The following is a 23,067-nucleotide window of genomic DNA, read 5'->3' on the forward strand; positions in this document are numbered from 1 at the left end:
ATGTTAATTCTGGGAGAAGCAGAAATTTCAGGGAGAAGATGGGATCTGAGCAATTGGAAAGAAGATTTATTCTTTCAGTCACTCATTCAAGAAATTTTACGTGGTTCATGCCCATTCATGTGCTGGGTGCTCGGGATGTGTCACTGAAGAAGACAGGCCATGGGCCCTACCCATAACAAGAAAGTAACTTAGGGGGAAAGGTTCCCAAGGAAGGAATTACAGTGAAGCAAGTTGAGTATTGTCTTAGGGGAAGCACAAGGTGCCACTGGTGCATGGAACAGTGACAGCAAGACTACAGCAGGTGTCTTAGGGGAGGGTGATGGGAGTCCAGGCAAAGTTTGCAGCCTGAGCAGGGCTGGAAAGATCCTTTGGTTTGAAAGTTCTCTCAGCTGTCCTTGCCAGGGGGTATATGACTCATTACTTAAATGAATACCAAAGAAAGTTACCATTTGCCTCCATTGTTCTGAAGAACAATGAATTATATATTTTTACTACTGGAAAGGAGTAGAGCTGGACCTAGGATGACTGGATATCACCTATACAAACCTGCTTTCAAGGGTCCTTTAGGTAGCCTGTTAGTTTTTGTATCAATATGTTAAGTCTAAATAAGATTATTTTCTTCTCCAGACAACTTAAAATTAGAGGATGCCCACAGATGCCAGGCCTTCCTAATATTTAAGGATATTCACTAAGAAGTCAATCTAAACCAGCTTCATAGGAAGTTTTTTCACATTCATTTTCATTATTTTTCACGGTCCTACAAAGTAGATGATGCATCATCCCCATGTGCCTCCTGAGAAAAGTAAGCCTTGGAGAGCTTAAATCATATTTCACAAAGTCACGTGACTAGAGAACAGGCACATTTGCTTTCAGGTCTGTGTGAATTGAACCTGAAGCCTGTGCTGTTTGCCTCTGTACATCAGTCGCTCGTTATACCTCTGCCTCCTTCTTGGTTCGTTTTGTCTGTGTCTTATGGAAACATGTTTCAATTTTTTCCTTCCCTGTGACGCTCGTTAACACAGGGCTGTGCTCTGTGTTACCCCTCTCTGTCGTGTATGTCCCCCATCTCTGCTCATGGCTCATGGAGCCAATTCTCTGTCTCCTAGTAATTTGAAATTGGACCTGAAAAAGTCTCTGCCTGAGGGTTTAAATATTTCACTAAAAATAAGCACTGTGCAAAGTTTGGAGTTTGAGGGCAGCCTCATCCAGCCAAGTATGTGAAGAACAGTCTGGAGAGGAGAAAGTTGAGCAGACACATCAAGGAGAAAAAGAGTGAAGACATTGTAAATGCTCTTCCTGTGGCCTGACCACATTCCTGCCCACAGGATCCATACAGCATGGCTGTGTCTATGATAATGTGTCCCCTTTCTGCTTGTGCAACTCAAAATGATAGGTGCTCTCTGCAGCCAAAGCTTCCTAATACTTGAGGGGAGGGTCTCTGGGGAACTTCAGCTTTTAAAAGGCTGAAAAAAAGGGCTGAGCGAATCACCTTGAGATGGGGTGATATCTAAAAAAATACAATTTTCCAGTTGTATCTAGAAAACCAAAGGAGAGAATTCCACCCTTCAAGATTTAAAGTGAGAATTCTAAAAGGCAGCCATTGAATTGGACTAGGAAATTCATTGGCATGATTAATGGTAGAGGCCAAGTTTCAGTGAGTTGCAGATCAGGGAGTAATAAAATAGCAACAGAGTCTGTCAGTTTTAAGGATTGTCTCTGCTGGAAAAGACACAGACATGGACAGCTTGTGGCGATGCCAGGTTAGGACTTTTTTTTTTTTTTTTTTTTAGGAAATTACATAGAATAATAGCAGAGTCAAGGGTTGAAAGGAACAGAGTATTATGGGGTTATAGATAAGAAGGAAGACCCTGGATACAACCTGAGAATTGCTTCCAGTGTGCCCATGATCTTGAAAGATGGGCTTTTGGAACACTGTTGATTCCCAGAACAGATAATTGAGTTCAAGCATGAGTACCTTCAGATGTCACCAACACTTCCCTCTGGGGCTTGCATTACAGGTCTCAGCATATCCCTTGCCAGAACATCGCAGCACTGCGCTGGCAAATCAAGCCGCCATGCTGTATGTGATTCTCTACTTTGACCCTTCCATTCTTCACACCCATCAAGCAAAAATGAGAGAGATCGTGGATAAATACTTTCCAGATAATTGGGCAAGTATTACTGATTTTCTTTCTCTCTCTCTCTCTCTGGCAAATTTGTTGCAGAACCAACTTTCTAGTCTTTTGGCCTTGAACTCAGAGGTCAGTATGTTGTAAATAATGGGACATAACTACTTTAAGAATGTTGAAAATGTAATAAATCATACCGTAAAGGACTAAATCAATCAGTAAAATTTCCTAACAAACCCATTAGTATTTTCTTTAAATGGATACTCTCAAGGCAAAATGATGTGTTAAAAATGTGTCTTGCTGTAGCTACTGAGAGTGCAACTAAGTTACATGAGGATTTAAAAATTTTTTTTCTATTTTATGGATCTAAGCTAGTAAAATTAGTATCTAATTGGTTGTTTTTTGAATAAGAATTTCACTTTTATAATAAGTTTTATTTACAAGATGACTGTAGTGGAATTATTAAGATATTAATATTTACATTACTGCATAAACATGTCACTGAACAATATTAACTCTTAAAGGAATGAAACTGACTTAACATACCTAATTAATACAAAATGTTTTTCCTGCACAAAGAGGTTTTATCAAAGTGCAGTGAGTTGAATTATATTCTCAGGTAGCAGATTTATTTCACTTCTTATTACTGAATCATACTATCTGTCATTAGAAACCTTTAATTTCCTGACAATATAAAAAGAACCTATAATTAGGAGGTGATGGTTCCTATCCACCCATGAATTATACTTACGAGCTCAGAATTGAATAACCAAGAGAAAAACTGGTAGTATTGCTTCATGTTCCTAAGCTTAACAAAGAAGTTTTGATCATACTATAATTATAAGCATATTTAGTATTAAGGAAGGTCAAAGTCCAGTTATATGTTACCTGTTATATACACACCTAAAAAAACACTCTGCCACAAACACCTGACATCCAGGGTTAAAAAAAAGATATTCCAGGCAAATATCAACCAATAAAAAAATTAATGAGAAAATATCATACAAAAGAAAATGTTAAAGAAAAACATGAACACAGATTTCTAAAGTATCATTTATAATATTAAAAGGAATGATCCATTGAGGTGAATTAACAGTCATGAATTTATATACAGTCAATAACATACTCAAAATATATAAAGCAAAAACTCATGGATTCATAAGAAAAAATGGACAAAATCATAATTATGGTGGAAAATTTCAGTACATCTCTTATTATATAATTTTGTTTTCCCAAATCTATGTACTGAATGTTCTATATATATTGAAAAGGACACATATGTGAAAATTGGATATATATCATGAGGAAAGTCAACAAAGTTAAAAACGAAAAAGGTTTTTGATCGCCTGTATTTTTATCCTATGGTGTGACTAAATTAGAAATCAGCATTAAAAAGAGATTTTTAAATGTTTGGAGGAAAGTACACACCCAAATAACTCTTGTGTTAAAAGAGAAACATAAAAAATATTTAGCATTGCCCAATAAATATGTGAGCAGACATTTTTTGAGTTAGAGAAAAAGGAAAGGAGGAAACCAACACAATCAAAGCTAGTTTTTTGAAGAGCTATAAAATAGATATTTACCAAAACTGATGAGAGTGCAAAAATGCAATGTTAAATGTTAAGTTTGGAAAAGAAAACCTAAGGAACGATAAAGATTTTTTTTTAATTTTTTTTAAGATTTTTTTTAATTGTAAGAAAATCTGTGAACAATTTTATTAATACATTTGAAAATGTAGAATAAATGGATAATTTATTATTTGAATTTGACTCAAGAAGGGAAAGGAAATATGAATAGACCAATATTAAAGAAATAGAGTTGGTGATCAAATCTCACCACCAATCAACTGCCCCCCCACATACACACAGAAAAAAGACAACCCCCAGGATTCATTATTATTTTAAAATTTGTTATTATTTTAAAATAATTGATAAATGCTTTTAAATTTCTCAGTTTGAATATGATAAATATCCATAGGATTTTTTTTAAAACTTCTAGGAATCCTCAACAATTTTCATGAGCATAAGGGATAGAAATGTTTGGGAAACCTACTGTAGTCAAAGTCATTGTTTTGTGTCCCCTCCCTAGTGCACCCCTTTTTCTTTTCCCTGTAGGAATCTAACACACAGCAGTTTGAACGGAAACTTTTTTGTTGTTTGCCATAGTCTGGCTGGGCACAATTCACGAGCCACTTATCAAGCAGAAATGAACTTTATTTTTAGAACACACAGGATACACCACATGAGCTCTTCAGGAATTCCCTCAGAGCCCAACTGCCACCACCGGCTTCCCACAAGCCTCTCAAACCCCCCCACACACTCCTCCTGCTCTTGAGGCTGATTGGCTGGGTCGTGTGGGCAGAGCCAAAAGAGTCTCCCAATGAGCAGCTTAGTGGTCTGAAAGGGCAGGGAAACAGCCCAATGAGCATCACTGCAGAGGAGCCAATCAGCTAGCAGCTGGAAGTTTGCTGGGGCTGCTGTGAGCCAATCATCAGCTGGCAGCTGGAAGTTTGCTGGGGCCACTGTGAGCCAATCATCAGCCGGCAGCTGGAAGTTTGCTGGGGCCCCTTCGGCTGTGGCTCTCAACATCTCCCCCTCTCTGTTTAAACAACAAGCATGTGGCTTAGGGACCATGCCTGCCTTAGGTTGTCCAATACTACATATGGTCCTTACCCGTCATCAGACGAACTGACCTTAAGGCGTCAGCCTCCTGTCTTAGGTTGGTACCATTGCAATTGGATCTTACCCGTCATTGACTACCGGTCCAGCATACAGCCACACCTGTGAATAGGTCTTTGTACCAGCGGGGGGGTGAGGTTCTTTGCCTCACCTCTGTTGGCCCCCAGATTTTAGCTGAACGACCATCACAAGCAGAAAGGAGGAGCATACACCAAGCCAAATGAGCATCACCGCAGAGGAGCCAATCAGCTAGCAGCTGGAAGTTTGCTGGGGCCGCTGTGAGCCAATCAGCAGCTGGCAGCTGGAAGTTTGCTGGGGCCCCTTCAGCTGTGGCTCTCAACAGTTGTTATTTTTTCATATGTAGCAACCTTGTCACTCTTGTTCCAAAATGCTCATAAGGAAGTTTCCTTACTTGTGTATATGGAAAATCTTGGGTTTTCATTGATGTGAATTCAAACTAGAAAGAGAAAACAGTGTTTTATGCAACTTCATATTTTCCCAACCCCTTGCCTGGAAGTGAACAGATATTGAACAAATACTGAATGAATATCTCCTCTTTCAGGTAATTAGTATTTACATGGGAATCACAGTTAACCTAGGAGATGCTTGGGAACCTTACAAAGCTGCAAAAACAGCTTTAAACAATACCCTGGACCTTTCAAACGTCAAAGAACAGGTAGGTTTTGGCTAATTAGGGAGAATCTCCTCGGAACTGCTAAGCTGGTTTATGAAGGAGGAAATGAGCTAAGTAGATTTCCCAGGGCATTTTAAAAATGTCCACATAGACATTTTAGTACATGACTAATGGAAAGTAAAATTTGCATTTTAGAATAAGATAAAATAATTATATGTTTTTAACTTATGTGGTATAGTAAATTGTAGACTTCGGTCCTCAGAAAGGTTGAGTACCCTAAGATGAATCACTGAAATATAAGGCTCCAACTGACAGTTTAGTCTTGCTTAAAGATCAGGTCCTGTAGACATAGCTAGTTTCACCAGTGGCTGGGATTAAAGTTTTTTTATTAGTAGGGTCAATGCCAAAGATGGTAATTGAATGTAGATAATACTATGTCACTATACTTTACAGTGGTCATCATTTATGAGGTACTAATTAGCTTATTTAAGCAATAAGACTGAAGACTTTCATTTTTTAAGTTTAGTGGCTATATCCTGTCTCTTTGATAAAAGCACTAGGCAGAAGGAAATATTTGAGTCAATGCAGAGATGAAAATAATATTAAGGTGTATATTTGATACTTCTGAATGACTATATTCCCAACCAGGCTGTCTATGTTATTGAGTTTCCAGTGTATAAAAAATAATATTCTAAAAACTTTGTCATGTTTTATTCAAATAAATTGAATTCCATAAGTAATGTACAAAATGATTTCAGTTGGCATATATCCTAGAAATCTATCAGAGAAAGTGGCATTTCCATAATTCCTGACATCAGAGCTTTAATTTTTCATGACTAAAGCTCCTTTCCAAAATTGCATTTTTTCCACTGGTATTATTTTAAGAAGTTTCTTGATAGTTTTAAACTAACTTGGCTAGTTTAATAATGTTTAACATTTGTTTCTTGATTTAGTAAAACAAAATGACCAAATTTCTAAAAGCCTTATTTATTTGAAAATTCAATTTCGGTACACTGAGTTGTGTTTTCTTATTAAGGTTCATATGCCTATAGAAGTCTCATCTTTTGACTGTATCTGCTATACGCTGCCTCAACAGTAATATCAACAATAATAGGACAGGCAATTTATCTTTTGTCTTTATTCTTCTTTTCCATTCAAGTTGAGAATAGAAGGAATCAGAGAAGCCACCTGGTCCAGTTCTCCATTTGACATTTGAAATGGAGTATGCAGAGGCTAAATCCAAAGTCACCCAGTGTTCTTTTCAAAAATGCCCAATAAACCAGTTGCCCTTGAGCCTTATTAATACAATCAATATGTTATTCATTTCACATTGAAATGTTATTATCAGAAAGAGAGGGAGGTAGGAAGGCTGGATATTATTTTTTAATGATCTAATTGAATGTGATTCATTTTTAAGATAAATAACTTTCTAAAATGTAATTTGAGTTGTTTCTCGCCCCCATAGGCAAGTAGATATGCTACTGTCAGTGAAAGAGTACATGCTCAAGTACAGCAGTTTCTGAAAGAAGGTTATTTAAGAGAAGAGATGGTTCTGGACAATATTCCAAGGCTTCTGAACTGTCTGAGAGACTGCAATGTTGCCATCCGATGGTTGATGCTGCATACAGCAGACTCAGGTAATGCACAGAGGGGTGGCCATTTATATTGCTCCACATGAAAGTTTTCAGAATTAAAACTTTTTTCATCACTTTAGGATGAAAAGTTGTTTAGCGGCGAGGAGTGCCCTTGAACGAGAGCCAAGTTACTTTTTAAGCTAGTTATTTTTGTGTCAACTTGGATAAGACTGTGGCCCACCTGAAAAGCTCTTCCTTCAGGCAAACACCCCCAGTGGATGCTGGGGTATATGGTGACATTTAGCTCCCACATTGAAGGAGCTTGTCAGTGGTCCTAATGTGTAGAACAGATACAGACATATAAAGATTAGTAACTGCAGATCTGTGGTAAGCAGAATAAGGCCTCCCAGGCACCCCACAGCGCGATGTCCGTGTTCTAATCCCTGGAATTCGTAGATGTGTTATAACACATGGCAAAGGGAATTGAGATTGCTAATCGGCTGACCTAAAAATAAGGAAATCATCCCAGTGGACCTGTGTAATCACAAGAGTCCATAAATAAACAAGAGGGAGGCAGAAGAGTCAGAAACAGAGAGGTGGTCCCTGGAAAAAGACTTGACCAGCCATCACTGGCTTTAAAGATGAAGAGACCACAAGCCAGGGTTTGCAGGAAGTCTTTTTTTTTTTTTTTTAAGAGAGAGTGAGAGAGAGAATTTTAATATTTATTTCTTAGTTATCAGCAGACACAACATCTTTGTTTGTATGTGGTGCTGAGGATCGAACCCGGGCCGCACGCATGCTAGGCGAGCGCGCTACCGCTTGAGCCACATCCCCAGCCCTGCAGGAAGTCTTTAGAGTCTGAAAACTACAAGAAGATTGGTTTTCTCCAGTTCTTCCAGAGGAGCCTAGCCCTACTGATGTCTTGATTTTAGCCCAGTGGGCCCTGTTTTAGATTTCTCAACTCTGAAATGTAAAAGAATACATTTGGGTTGTTTTAATCTACAAAATTCATGGTAATTTGTTAGAGCAGCCAAAGGAAAGTGACACAAGGTCCCCGGCAGTAAATAAGAGCCAGTGTGTGAGACAGTGGGTATGGCTTGAGTCCAGAGTAGGGACTGCTTGGGGTAAGGGAGCAGAGGAGGTCAGGAAAGGCTCTGTCCACAGGAGGCAGGAGCTGGCCAGCCCTTGATAAGATTTTGAAATAAAAGGCAAAAGAAATTCTAGATTGCAGAAATGGTGGAATCAATGGTATGATTTTGGAAGGACAGAAAAATATATGGGCCCTCTTAGCTGAGGACCTGGCTAAACCACAGTGGTTATATAAGGTAAAACGGGACTCAGCCTTTTCTGGGCCATTGTCCCCTTTGAGACCCTCTATCCACACAGAGTTTGGTTACCAAGTTCAGGAATTTCACAAATTTGTGGAGTGCCCCCAACAGACCGTGAGCCCTGACTTTAAAACTTCTGCTTTAGTGGTAGAAAGATAAGTAAGTTAGACTAACACCTCTGAGCTTGTTCAGAGGTGGCACAGTTCTTTATGCTTAGAAAATGCTTCTTCAACATAAATGAATTCACTCATCCAGGTCTGCATACTCCAGCCCCAAAGAGCTGTGTCATTCAGCAGCCCTCGAAAGCCCTCTGCTTTTTGTTTTTCATTCAACCAGCTTTTCTGGAGGGCCTGCCCTGACACAGCTACTACTTTCAACAGTTCATTGTTTTTTTTCAGATGAGACTGTGTTGCTAAAAAACTGTCCACACCAGATTATTCTTCAGCCTCCCTTAGTAACATGGTAGCCCCAGCCTAACTACCTTCCAGTCAAGAAGCTCTTCACAGTGTGTTTCCCATCTGTTCCACTTCCTGGGAGTGGTCAGCAGTGGAAACAGCAATTGAACTTCCTCATCCTTCATCTCTGAAAGTCATTGGATTTCTCTGCAGCCTTCTCTCCAGCTTCATAAACCTTCCTGACAACTGCTTTCCAGGTTTTTGCATCATTTTCGATATTGGCCTAGATCCAGTTACAGTTTACCCACAGTATGAATCCTCTGGCTGAAGATCTTAATCATCTAATTGATCCGTTTTTAATTAGCTGGGTTTCTCATTTACATAAAAACTCATTTACTTTCAGGATTTTGGTAGAGTGACTCAGCTTACCCTCCCCTCCACCAGAAGTCTACCATTTATAAGCATATAAACAACTCAAGCCTCACTTTACCCTATCATAAAACCAGCTGTGGTTTTCTAATGACTCAGCCTCATTTTCATCTTCTGTGTGACTGTAGGAAAGTCACGCCTACGTTCTGGAAGCCAGTTGCCTCTTGGATCTGCAGCCATGCCAGGGGCAACACCAGCCTTCCAGGGGTCTGGGCTTTTATCTTCAGCCACATCTCTTTTCCATTTTTGTGCCTGGCAGTGTCTGACCTGATTGCACAAGGATGTGATTTACCAGAAACAAATGATTTGCCTATCTAGCTGAGTCAGATATGGGGGAAGTAACTGCTTATTTAGCTTCTATGGTGTTTCTGTCACAGTGTATAGAAGGCAGGCGGGTTCGCCTGTTGTCCCCTGTTAGCCCTCTGGAGGCATTTCCCCCAGACTTGGGCTGCTCCCACAGTGCCTTGCAGCTGGCGAGGAACACCCTGTGAGCAACATTGGATAAGCAAAGTAGACCAGCTGAAGAATCCTGACCCTGAGGTCACCGTAGTTCTAGGACCAGTTTCTGCAGTTCTCTGGACCTAATTTGTTGAGGGTCAGATGGGAAAGAGATGATCCAGCCATGGGAAGACTGGAACCAGCCCTGGTTTATACTAAGGAACTAAATGCTAATGCACATGGAGATATACAGTATATTTGCTTATCACCTGGATACTTCTATCCCCTATCCAAAAATGAAAGTAAATCATTATCAAAAGGTTTCTACTTTAGAATTAAGAGAAATAGAAATCCTGCATTTTAATTAAGAAAAGTAGAAATCCAAAATTCTTTTGATTTTGTTTTTTAGTTAGGCAAATATGAAGCTGAACAGTTGCTTTTTGTGTAATTAGGGTTCACCAGCTCCAGTACATTTCTTCCCAGGGAGTTCTGAAGAATGCATGAGAAATCAGAACTCTGTAGTTTTTCACAAAAATTCATCCTGATGGAGTAACTTAAAAATCAATATATAAAATGGGCATCCATAGACTTTACCATAACTGAGACACCAGAAACTTCCCGGGGCATGATCACAACATGGTCCTGCTGTACCTGCCAGACATCTTGGGCTAATGGTTGGGTTGGGGATGGGGGCGCTAAGCAAGCAGGAGCATGCATGGGAAATTCTAGAGCAACTGACATGAATCTTGGTAATTTGTTAGAGCAAAATTGTAAACTTTTTGGCAATGCCTATTATCGTCAAGTTTTTATTTTGACTTTATTTGCAGTCTAGATAGCTTTAGTTTATGAGTATCTTTGCTTTGTCTTACTTTCTTATTCTTTCTTAACTAATCGCCCCTATAAAACGATCTCAGCAAAATCGGCACTTTTATTCTTTTCTTTTCTTTTGACTTGTTTATTTTCTTTAACTGTTTTTTGACAACTGATAGGCTGACTGTGAATTGGAACATCTGCTGTTTTTTCCATGGGTCAGATACCTGCCTGATATTATGACCTTGGCCTAGTTGCCTTAGGGTCTGTGTGCTAGGTAGTAGATAGTCCAGAAAGGATCAAGTGTCTGTTGCGCCCTCTGGCCTTTTATAAGAAGCAGGATGGCCAAGGTCTGTTCTTCCTGTTTGGAGAAGCCATGTGCCATGTCCGTGTGGGCAATCCTGCTTCTGTCTTTTGTCAGATAGTCCCCAAGCCCACCCCCAGGCTCAATGATTCATTAAGAGGACTCAGCATATGGTAGTACTGTCAGCTGCCATTTAATCCTTGCAACAGGACTGAAAGCAAAATGGCAAAGGAAAAAGGCTCATGGGTAAAGGCCAGGAGAACCCAGGCACAAGCTTCCAAGGGTCGTCTCCCAGTGAAGCCGCTAAGGACCTGCTGAATTCCCCAGCAACAATTCTGACAATAAGTGGGAGATGTTGCCAGCCAGGCAATATGAGACTCGGCTTCCCAGGTTGTTTACTGGGAGCTGAACATGGAGGTAGCCTCTGCCCAGCACAGGCTTCCAGAAGGAAAGCAGATGTTCAGCGTGCATCACATTGTGCAAACAGTTAAGGTCTAGTGAGCCATTCTTACCAGTACATGAAGTGGTGAGAACTCTTACCAAAATCCAAGTTTTCAGCTGCCAGCCAAGAGCCCGCCTTGCAAACATGCAAGTATTGGGCATGCCTGTCCACAACTGAATGGCATGTATTGGTGCCTAAACAAAAATCATCTCTAAACAGATAGGACTTAAGGAGCCCACCTTCCTATAAAGTGGTACCAGAAGGCTCTGCCCATTCATATTAAGTAGTTAATATAAGCCAACCCCAAAATTCGTATTAACTTTGGAAATTGTTTTATAACTTGCTTTTCTTTATTCAGGGAATGGCATTCTCTGTCAGATTCAACTGTTACTTAACTGTTTATTTATACTCTATAGCAATCTTTTTCACCACCTTCTATTGATAAGCATTGTCCTTAATACTTTTTAAATGCTTAAAATGAAGGAAAGTACTTAAGAATTTATTTTATTTCATAGGTATTTTCTACATATTTAATAAGTAGATACTTCTTTTTTTCCTGTTTCTAGCCTGTGACCCAAACAACAAACGCCTTCGTCAAATCAAGGACCAGATTCTAACAGACTCTAGGTACAATCCCAAGATCCTCTTCCAGTTGCTATTGGATACTGCGCAATTTGAGTTTATACTCAAAGAGGTAAAAATATTGAATGAATAATCATCACAGTCTTAGGTGTTTTTATGTTTAAAAATATCTTTAAGAAAAGATTAGGGATTAATTATTGTGTCACTGATTCAAGCTACAGCCTACTGTTGTTGAGTTGTGAAAAATGCACAGGATTGTGGACATTACAGTCTAATGAAGAATTCAGACACTAATCAGAGAAATCACACTCATGAAAATATACAAACTGAGATTTGTGCTCTGAAGGAAAGGAACACAATTCTCTGAGTACCTAAAACAAAGGATCCCGGCCTGTGAGACTCCCTGAGAACAGAAAAGAGCTTCTGAAGAACCCTAGAGAAAGATCTGTCAGAGTTAGCTAAATAAGTAGGGAACATGTTGGAGAACATTTTAGGGACAGAAAAACAGAGAGCCGTGCACCACATAACGCCATTTCTGTCACCAGTGGGCCACATATACCATGGCGGTTCCATAAGATTTTATCACCTCGTGACATTGCAGCCATCTAAGGTTTTGCCAGTGCACCCTGTGATGTTCTCACAGTCAGGAAATGGCATCACTAGGCACATCTGAGAACATATCCCTGTAGCTCGGCAGTGCATCTCTGTGTCTGAGTCCTCTCGGCTAGGGGAGAGCATGGCCCGTTCAAGCCTGAAAGACCACTGCACTGCAGGAGAGAGAATAACAGACAAGTGATGCAAAAGGAGGCTGAGAGGTGGGCAGGAGCCAGCCCGTGTGGGACCTGGTGGGATTTGTCTTTATTCTAAGAGCCACGAGGACCTATTGGAAAAGGTGGGGAATTTACATTTAACAAGGAACTTATAAGAACTTTAAGGAATTTTTTGAGGTTGCTAAGGGAAATTCTATAGTTAGTCTTACCCCTAAAGAAATCTGTATGGGCATGATAAAAGGGAGGATACCTGGAAGTGCCCAGGTTCTAAAACACTAACCTGGGGGTTTGAATCAGGTGCGCTTCAAAACTAGTCCTCACCTTGCCTTGGTCTGGTCAGTGGTACAGTAGATGCTTCTTTGTCTTCTAGGCATGGAAGAATGCTATATTCCCCTACTAAATCGTTCTGAAGAAGTAGATGCTGATTATTAACATTTAGCATGTGCTAGATGTTTCCAGTAATTTTTACCTGCATATAATTTTATAAGATCAGAAAAATGCTATCCCTTTTTGATCTACTTAATAATTTCAGTGTTTTATCTCTAAAAGCAAATAAAATTATTGAATACCTTCTGTTTCCAGGGAGCTGCTAAGAATTTAAAAATGAACAAGGCATGCCGTTTCTATCTAGGTGCTCTTAGTATAGTATGGAAGAAAGATAGAATAAACCTAGATAAGGAACCAGGAAAGGTCCAGAACAGTAACCAGGCATGGTCAAACACACTGCTGACCTTTCAGAGGCAGCAAGGTTTCCCTCAAGGAGAATGCCCTTGGGCCTGTTAAGATCATCGACCATGGCACCAGCGACCCACATCTGTTTGGTTCAGCGCAGTTGTGCAAATCAGGACAAGTGTGGGCCACCTGACTGACCAAGCCTGGACTTCTGAACCTAAGTTTGTTCTCTGGATTCTGCTGATAATATGGGCTACTTCCTTCTGTCTGCTCTGGTAGAAAAGAGAGAAAAAACAGCCTAAGGGGCTCATTGTGAAAGGACTTTAAGAAGAGAAAACTCTGGTAGATAAGAAAAATAAAACGACCCAACACAAATTGAGCAAGGAAATGTTGTCTTTGAATTTGTGACATTTCAACTTCATTCTTTTATTTCCTCTCTCCTACCTCCCACCTCAAGTTGTTGTAGAGTCTGTCTTTGATTCTTCTGTAAACACAGTGATTGGACCTGTGTTTCTTCTAATCTTTATATGACAGTGTATTTCCCAACTCAAGGACCATCTGCCATCCCAAATTCTATCTTAGAAGATAAGAAACCTGTGAGTTCAGTAAGTGTTTGAAGGGCCTGAAGCCATTTGGTCTATCAGGAAGACCTCTGGTGACCTTGGGTTGCTGCTGTACTGCTGTGAAATGGCGTTGATTGAGCCCAGTACCCAGGAAGATAGAGTAGGCTCTTGTTTTCATCTGACAAATCAACCTGCTGGGTCATTAAGATTCCTCCTCCACAGACCCCACAACATCCCATCCAGCCTGGATTACCTCTTCTGAAGATGGACTCTCCCTCCATTGTTCATCTATTCAATTTGATTATAATGCGTAGGAATGAAGAATTTATTAAGAGGAAAATGAGCATTCATGCATATTTACCTTGTAAGAAGAGCCCAGTGAAAGAAATCCTGTACCTCTCTCTGAGACAGCATATCATTTAATGAAAAATAAGTTTCTTCCAGGGCAGAATCCTGAGTTACACCATTTTCTCCTCTTCCTAAGTCTTCACAGGTTTTAAGTTTTAGGCATAAATGAATTAATAAACAGAATTTTTGCTTAATATAATAAGAAAGAACCTCTGTGGGTAATTTAGTTCATTACTTCATCATCTAGCAAGTTTTAATACTCAAATTTTCCCTAATTACATTGGAATGACAGCAACTGTTGTCTAGAAAGGACCATAGAACAATGACCACAGATATAATTTCACATTAAAATGTTGATTATTCTTGGGCCTACCCAAGACCCTGAGTTGAATCTTTAGGGCTTAAGCCAGGAATTTGAAAACATTCAAGCCCTCCAAGTTGTGCTCATGTGCAGTTGGTCTGAGGATCACAGCCTTAGAGGTGGCCTAACTTCAACCCTCAATTTCTATAGCATACTAATGCTTGAGAGGAGGCATCAAGATCTATATTACTTTGGGGTGTACCTTTTTTATAATAAATCAAGTCCCTTCGTAAACTGCCTGATCTGGATTTTCTCTTAAGGAAATGAATCTTCTCTGTCTCGTCAACAGATGTTCAAGCAAATGCTTTCAGAAAAACAAGCCAAATGGGAGTATTATAAGAAAGAGGGCTCAGAGCGGATGACCGAACTTGCTGATGTCTTCTCAGGAGTGAAACCCCTAACCAGAGTGGAGAAAAATGGTAATTGCTTAAGAGGGGTTGTTGGATGTGTCCAGCATGTGTCTACAGATTATTTGAAACCTTAGGAATTGGCCAAGCAGAAGGTCCTTCTGTTTTTGTCATTGTCTGCCACGACATCGTTCTCTTTTAGCTTTGGGAATAAAGGGGTTTAATTTGGGCTCCTCTGGCCTGCTCCCGTGGGCTGTGTTCATGTCCATCTGGATGTCAGGTTTCATATCTTATCTTTGAAATATGAGATTAGGCTAACCTAGGGGTTCTTTTCACTCTGATTCATAGATAGGGGTTAGAGAGTCAAGGTGCTCCCGACTCCCTGGTCCACAAGTCTCACATATCAGTTAATGTGCATTTGGGGGAAGATTACATAGCTCTTATAATCTCAGAAGGGTAGATCACCTAAGAATATTAGTAACTACCCACACAGATCATGTCTCAGATTCTTGTCTTCTAATCTTGCTTGGTTCTTGTCCACAGTGCATCTGGCATCTAATGGCACAAAAGAGGGCCCGCACACTGGTTGGGTTTTGTTTTTTTTTTCCATTTGTGTATGCATTGGTTTTTTGTAGTACCTGGGATTGAACTCAGGGCTTTGCTCATGCCACTGAGCTACATCCTCAGCTGCTGACTTATTTTTGAAAGGAAACATCTCAAGTTTTAACTAAAATGATTTTGATCCTACTTCTTTTAGGAAATTCTTTCTGTAGGAAAATTTGTGATGTTGCTTCAGATTTTTATTTATAAGAACTTTTCAAATTGCCCCCAGAAGACCATTTGAATTCTGAAGTGACAAATTAAGCTATTTTACTACTTAATGTTGGTGTTATCAGATTCATTTTGGATGAAGTTAATTATGTAGTACAATTACTTAATAGTATAGCTTTTTATTAAAAAATAAATGACTTTGCTATCTTTAATCAATAGGGACTTGTGATTATTGTATTTTGGCTTTTGTTGATTTATTTTATGCTAGTTGGTTGCTCTAAAATATATTTCCAAAGCATATTATTATTCCTATTGTAGAAAGTGAGTTTACAGTGATGTGATGTAATTGGCAACATGTTTTGCAAGTCAACATATTTTGACTGAAAAACAAGAACCACCTATAACAATCTGACCAAATTAGTTGACTAGAATCAGGCTCATTAATCTCTGTTACAGTCCCCATTTGGTTTTTCTGAATACCAGATTGTTTCAGAGGTCATTTACATGATCATTTTATGCTTTTTTTTTTTTCTGGCTATGCAATTTATTTTGGCCTAGGAATCTTTGTCATTTGATTTTTACCCTGTGGGATAAACACCTTTAGCCTTGTTCTATGTATAAGGAACCAAAGCTTTAAAAACGTAGTCATTTGCCAAAGGTAACAAAGATCCAGGGCCTTGATCTGGCTCATGGCCTCAGACTTCAAATCTGTGCTCTTTCCCCTACACCAGAGCTGTGCCTCATCAGTTCTTTAAAATAAAAAAAAAACTTTGAAATACAGATTTCTTGTGCCAATTTCTGAAATAAGTTACATTATAAGTAATTAAGTCTGAATAAAGTTCGACCACTCCTTTAATAAACACAAAAGTGTAGGGAATCAACTTGGTGCTGACTCTCCCATTTAGTAGCTGTGTGACCGCGAATGTGATTCTTCATTCTGAGCATCAGCCTCCTCATCTGAGAAATGGCCCGCAGTGCCAACCTCCATTGCTGTGAAGATTAAATGAGACCAAGCTAGAATTCTGCCTCACACACCAGGGTGCTCAGAGCCTGTTAAAGCCCTTCCCTTTCATGCTGTGTGAACTACCTATTGGTTTGTGAAGGCAGATGGCACCCCTCAGCTGCTCAGAATTCCCACTCAGACCTCAGGCTTCTGACATATTGGTCTCCTCTTTGCCCTCTAAGACATGCCACCATCATTCCAGCCTGGGAGTCGGCTCATACTTGCCCCTCATTTAGATAGAAAACCCTTCTTCATTTCTCTGACTGTCCAGATCTTTACCCTCTCTCACTTCTCTAGAAAACTCCCCAGTACCTCTGTCACTGGGGAGTTCCCTCCCAACTCTCCTCTGCCACTACTGCCCCCTTGGCACGTGTTGTTTTATAACATGTATGTGGGCCTTTAATCCCTTTTGCCAAGCTTTTTAGACTAAGCTATTAATGTTTATTCTATGAGGACACACACTCCAGGTATTTTTGTCGTTCAGAGACTCCTGGAAGCAATATTTGGCATATAGTAAAAACTCTCTATATAAAGAACTAGACTCATAAACTAATTTAATTAAGTTCAAAGCCACAGCTACAGGAATTCTGGGTTTCAGTAGTCTTTCTTATTTCTGTATCAATAGAAAATCTTCAAGCTTGGTTCAGAGAAATCTCAAAACAAATATTGTCTTTAAATTATGATGATTCCACTGCTGCAGGCAGAAAAACTGTGCAGCTAATACAAGCTTTGGAGGAGGTAAGAAAAGTCTTCAAATTCTCATTCTTGGATCAGAAATCTTGCCTATGATCTATACAACAGCTTGCTCATAAACATATATCTAAGAGAAGATTTCATCAGCAGCAAAAGCAATATGAGTTAATATGTTCCCTGTACTGTTACATGCAGTGTCCTAAAATGGGGGAATAAATTCAGTGACCAGCATGCCTAGAAAAATAGCAGGGGTCAAGATATTCAACTTCAGAAAACCTATAGTTTTAGAAAAATAATGATGAAAGTGATTTAGAGATGTTGGGAAAAATGTGATGAAGAAGTGAAAGCAAAAACAAAACTGTGCATATATGCAATGTTTTAGGTTTGTAAAAAATTGTGTACCTAGGGCAAACTTAGAAATAAATAAGCAAAAATGAAAATAATTATGTAGTGATCATATGCTTATAAGTGGTGTATGTTCTTTTCTGGAAAAAAAATAGTGTTTTAATGATTCAAAAATGATTATACCCAAAACACTGATTCTACCTCACCACTCTTAAATGTTTAATTGTATATTTAACTAGGTTTGAAATGCAAAATAATAGCATCAGAACATACAAGCATAGACTATTATTTAAACCTCATCTAGACTCATTATCTGTAACACTATCCAATTTGGTATGTAGAGATATAATTAATACTATTTCATTTGGCAGACTTTCTTCAGGCTTTTTCTTATTTCTTTGAGGTTTTTTAGGATGGCAACACAGTATAATACTCCATAGTTAGCATACCAGAGTTTCTTATTCCAAAACAATTGCATGCTTGTACTATTTCTATTACGCTTGTTGGGAGGCTATTCAGTCTACGGTACACTGGAAACAACTTTGTAAATCTCTAATGCCTTCTGTGTTTAGCCTATTTAGTTTGGCATGTAATCCATACCTCTTGAGTTATATACATGAAATTTTTAGGACATTATGGCATCATTATTTTGTTTTAGAGAGTATACTAAAAGAAAATAATGTATAAGCACCAACACATTGGTTGTGATGTAGCTTATTATCTTTCTTAGGCAGTGATAGTCAGATAAAGAATTAAGAGCATTTTCCAATATATCTTTATTTATAGTAAATTGGAAAATGAGAGCATTGACTTATTATGTCCTGTACATACAGGATCAAACTGGATGGGGCATTTTCTAATCCTGGAAAGTTATACAGCTTTTTATGATTTAGCTATGTATTTCTGAAATTATAATTTGGAATAAAAAGTTTATCAAGAAATTATTAATAATGTGCCTTGTATGAAGTGTTTTCAGGGAAAATGAGTACTTTAAAGGCCAGAACTTTTAAACTGAATGTACTTATGTAACAGGTTCAGGAATTTCATCAGTTGGAATCAAATTTGCAAGTGTGTCAGTTCCTCGCTGATACTCGAAAGTTCCTCCATCAAATGATCAGGACCATTAACATTAAAGAGGAGGTCCTGATCACAATGCAGATCGTCGGGGACCTTTCTTTTGCTTGGCAGTTAATTGACAGGTAACATGAACAGACTGACATTTGCCCCTGATGAAGTCCACTGGAACATCTTCTTAGAAATGTATTTCTTTTACAGTTTCACATCCATCATGCAAGAAAGCATAAGAGTAAGCCCGTCCATGGTCACTAAACTCAGAGCCACATTCCTGAAGGTAGGCAAAGGACCACGTGGTCACATTCTTAGTTACACCACGAAGGAGTTGGCCTTCACCTTGCCTCACTCATTGATCAGTCCAAAAGGTTTCATCTTTTCAGGAAGTTGGATCATTTCAGCATTTTTGTACACTGGAAATTATTAGCAGTTCTTCCAAGAACATAGTTTCTAAAGATTCCAGAAATATTTGAAGTTTGATTAAATAAGTTGGAATATGTTACAGAATCTTGTTTTTAAATAAATAAATATTTTTAAGTTTTATTAGTGTACTAAAAATGTGACTCCTTGGGTCTTTATTCATTAGATGTAAATTAAGTCCTTTTATTTATTCATTAGAAGAATTTTTATTGAACCTCTACTACAAACTAGTCTATACTCTAAAGGTGAAGGAATAGTGATGATCAACACAATCATGTTCCTTACTCTCAAGATCATTTCAGAGCATAATAAATGAACAAATAGTTTGCTCAGTGTCTTCTGACAGTTACCAGATATGTCAATTCCAAGCTGTAATTTTTTCATATTTTAACGTCTCTAATTTTAAATGAGTTTTATAATGGATGGCATATCCTAGTTTAGTTGTCAACACTTTAGTTCTTTCTGAGTGGCACATAAAATAATGACACTTCTCATACTTGATGACATCTCAGGTTGGATGAATTCAGTAGTCCACCAATTAGAACGTCTCATTTCCACAGAGAAGTAGTTGTCTCCTTTAGCATGGTGGCTCTCAAACTTGAGCATGCATCAGAAATACCTGGAGGGCTTATTGCAACACAGATCACAGGACCCCACCTCTGGAGCTTCTGAAGTCAGTCTGGGATGGGGTCCCACAATTTGCACATCTAAATGTTCCCAGGTAATGCTGATGCTGGTGATCCAGGAACCACACTTGAAAAGCTATCGCCTTAATAGATGACTCTAATTTTTTTTTTAAATATATTGTCAGAAACTATTCATGATATTGACAAGGTTTGGTGGTTGTTGCCCTCCATTGTGTAAGGCCCAGGTATTTTGTTATGTTACATATTCTGGAGAAAAAGATTTCTAGGATTTTTTAAAAAAACAGAAATAGTAATTATCTTATTTTTCTAACAGCTTGCCTCTGCCCTTGACCTGCCTCTTCTTCGTATCAATCAAGCAAATAGCCCTGACCTTCTCAGTGTGTCTCAGTATTATTCTGGTGAATTAGTGTCCTATGTGAGAAAGGTAAGAAGTACATACAGGTGATTTTGCTTTGATTAGCTGATTAGCTAACTGCTGTTTAAAATAGAGAAGTATACTTGGGCCCTATAAAATGTATATTGTGTTCCTTTTTTGTTTGTTTGTTTTAAACTCGATTCCAGAAATTTGTAATACTTGCAAATAAATGTATTCTTCCTGCTATTATAGACAGGCAGACTCTACTTTCAAAGAAATTTACTTTACTTTCAAAGAAATTTTATATCTATTTTTTGAATGCTAATGGTATTGACTACCATTTTATAGATGCAGAGAGGGAGGAACAGAGATCGTAGTAGTGTCTTCAAAGTCACAATTGGTTGGTGAAAGAGATCTAGATCCAACATAGCCTCATCTGAACTTCATTCAAGCTTTCTTGGGGTCCTTGAAAGTTTGAATATCGTATGGTTCAACAAGAAGCCAGACAGGCCTGGATCAAAATTTATCTATCACGTACTATCAGAATACTCTACAACGATGGTACTTGATGTCTTGGAACTTTAGTTTTTATTTTCCTTGCAGTGCTGAGGATTGAACCCAGGGCCTCGTGCATGCCAGGCAAGTGCGCTGTCACTGAGGCACATCCCCAACCCTGAACCTCAGTCTTTTAAAAATCTTTTTGCAGCACTTTGAAGGATTATTATTTTTTTTATTAGTTGTTCAAAACATTACATAGCTCTTGACATATCATATTTCATACATTTGATTCAAGTGGGTTATGAACTCCCATTTTTCCCCGTATACAGATTGCAGAATCACATGGGTTACACATCCACGTTTTTACATACTACCATACTAGTGTCTGTTGTATTCTGCTGTCTTTCCTATCCTGAAGGATTATTTTTATTCTGAGGGCAGTTAATGTTGGAAGGAGGGAGCTGCAGCTGCTAGCAATTAGGAAAGCAGCTCTGCTAAGTTCTCCAGCGTTGCCTCCTGTAGACACACTGCTGCTCGTGCACACCAGAACCCTTTTTCTTAATGTCATCCTAATATCTGACAGCTAAGAAAAATAAAACGAGGGTGTGCAATTGTATTTCTCCCTTTCTCTGCCCTCACAGGTTTTGCAAATCATCCCAGAAAGCATGTTTACATCTCTTCTAAAGATCATAAAACTTCAGACCCACGATATCATCGAGGTGCCTACCCGCCTGGACAAAGACAAGCTGCGGGACTACGCTCAGCTCGGCCCACGATACGAGGTGCCACGTTGCCCTCTGCCTTCTGCCTTTTCATATTTAAAACTAAAAGCCACGAACTATCACAGGCCTGTGTCACCGCCATGACCTGGGACCACTAGACTGATTCTGATTCATTTTCTCACACTCTTGTGATGGCCAGTGTTTACCTTTTGAGTATAGTCATACCTAAATTTTAGATGTGAGAAACTGAAGACCAAAGAAGGGAAAGCTCTTTGTGAAATGTTGGAGAATAGATTGATGTCTCTGACTCTCTTCCCCAACATGTCCAACATGGACTTTACTTATGCCACAAATACTTACTTCTGTCCGGGCATGTGGATGCCGGTGTTCTTTACAAAGCTACACATCCGTTTCCTGTGCTTTGCCTATTCCAGGACTATTAGCCAGTTATTTTATCCTTCCATAGAAATGGCAAGTCTTTTATCCCAATTGCTTCATAATTCCTCTTTTTCTTTGTTATAGGTTGCCAAGCTCACCCATGCTATTTCCATTTTTACCGAAGGTATCTTAATGATGAAAACAACTTTAGTTGGCATCATCAAGGTAAGTGACTCAATGCTGGTCTTTGTGCCCTTGTGGTTAGTCCTTTGGATTTTTCTGGTAATTATCATGTGTGGAACAGGGAGTGATGTTACCATCTTACTATTTCTCATCCCAATTTTGGTTTTACCTCACATGTTGATGAAGAAAAATTACCTTTATTGCTCATAATAATGAAGGCAATCTTATGTATAATCTTAGAATTTCTTCTAGTTCTGGAGGGGAAAATGTAGTATTAATAACTGTTTTACACAAGAGTTTTGTAAATCTAAGAAAAATCTGTTTCCCTGAATTTTTGTCATAGCAAAGAAAACAAAATGGCTCAATTTTCTTAGGCATGATTGCTTTCTACTTTTTATTTTTTTTCCCCATCACTGTTTCTCTCTTTTATTTTAGTGTTTCTATTTTTGCACCCAGGTGAGGAGAGCTAAGATAATTTTACCCTCTGGTCTTAGACCGTTATCCCCGCTGACACATGCAAGCTTCTCTTTTATTTTTTCTTTCTTCTCCTGGACCCCACTCCCATTCCCATTCTTCATAGCAACCACTCTGTGTCTGAGACATGTTCCTAATTATGCAATTTACTAAAAATGAGAGTACTTGCATATTTAGGGGCACACAATTGAATGTCCACTTGTATTTCTGGTTTCTCTAAATCATTGTGCTCTCAGTCTTTTTCCAACTTTTCTTACTGGTTTTTGCATTTTAAATTTATTTATGATGCTGTAGATCAGATAATTGGTTGCTTACAGCTACATCGAATTCCCCACTTTACTGAACTATCCCACCAGAGACAGACACCTCTTCTTCCATTATCATAACCACTATCACAGTGAACATCTCAGCACTGTCCCCACTCCAGGCCTGTGCAGGAATTTCCCTGAAATGGACATACCTAGGAGTGGCATCTCAGGACCCCACCGCCTCTCTGTGTTTACTTTGTCTGCATGCCCCTAGCCTGCCTTTTGAAATGACTATTTCCTGGGCTCCACCCACATCTTGGCGATTACTTGATGTTATCCTCTTTCTAATCTTTTGCCCAAGGGGTATAAATCGATATCTCACTGGTGTTTTAATTTGAATCCTGCAATGACTCATGATGTCCCCATGTCCCCTTCACATAGTTTATTGTACTTTT

General features: G+C 38.9%; 1 protein-coding gene across 2 annotated transcripts in view; it reads left to right on the forward strand.

The window, feature by feature from the left end:
• Washc5 (WASH complex subunit 5) overlaps positions 1 to 23,067 on the forward strand; it is a 58,207-nt gene that overhangs the window by 13,841 nt on the left and 21,299 nt on the right. For both annotated transcript variants that reach the window (XM_027949980.2, XM_071602131.1), the window contains 11 exons: positions 2,019 to 2,171; positions 5,370 to 5,483; positions 6,907 to 7,078; positions 11,728 to 11,855; positions 14,747 to 14,876; positions 17,204 to 17,316; positions 18,649 to 18,815; positions 18,892 to 18,967; positions 20,068 to 20,178; positions 21,249 to 21,389; positions 21,852 to 21,932. In XM_027949980.2, the coding sequence (XP_027805781.2) occupies positions 2,019 to 2,171; positions 5,370 to 5,483; positions 6,907 to 7,078; positions 11,728 to 11,855; positions 14,747 to 14,876; positions 17,204 to 17,316; positions 18,649 to 18,815; positions 18,892 to 18,967; positions 20,068 to 20,178; positions 21,249 to 21,389; positions 21,852 to 21,932 (1,386 nt within the window). The remainder of the gene's footprint in view (positions 1 to 2,018; positions 2,172 to 5,369; positions 5,484 to 6,906; positions 7,079 to 11,727; positions 11,856 to 14,746; positions 14,877 to 17,203; positions 17,317 to 18,648; positions 18,816 to 18,891; positions 18,968 to 20,067; positions 20,179 to 21,248; positions 21,390 to 21,851; positions 21,933 to 23,067) is intronic.

The sequence above is a fragment of the Marmota flaviventris genome, chromosome 15, assembly GCF_047511675.1.
Source record: "Marmota flaviventris isolate mMarFla1 chromosome 15, mMarFla1.hap1, whole genome shotgun sequence".
Classification (NCBI taxonomy): domain Eukaryota; kingdom Metazoa; phylum Chordata; class Mammalia; order Rodentia; family Sciuridae; genus Marmota; species Marmota flaviventris.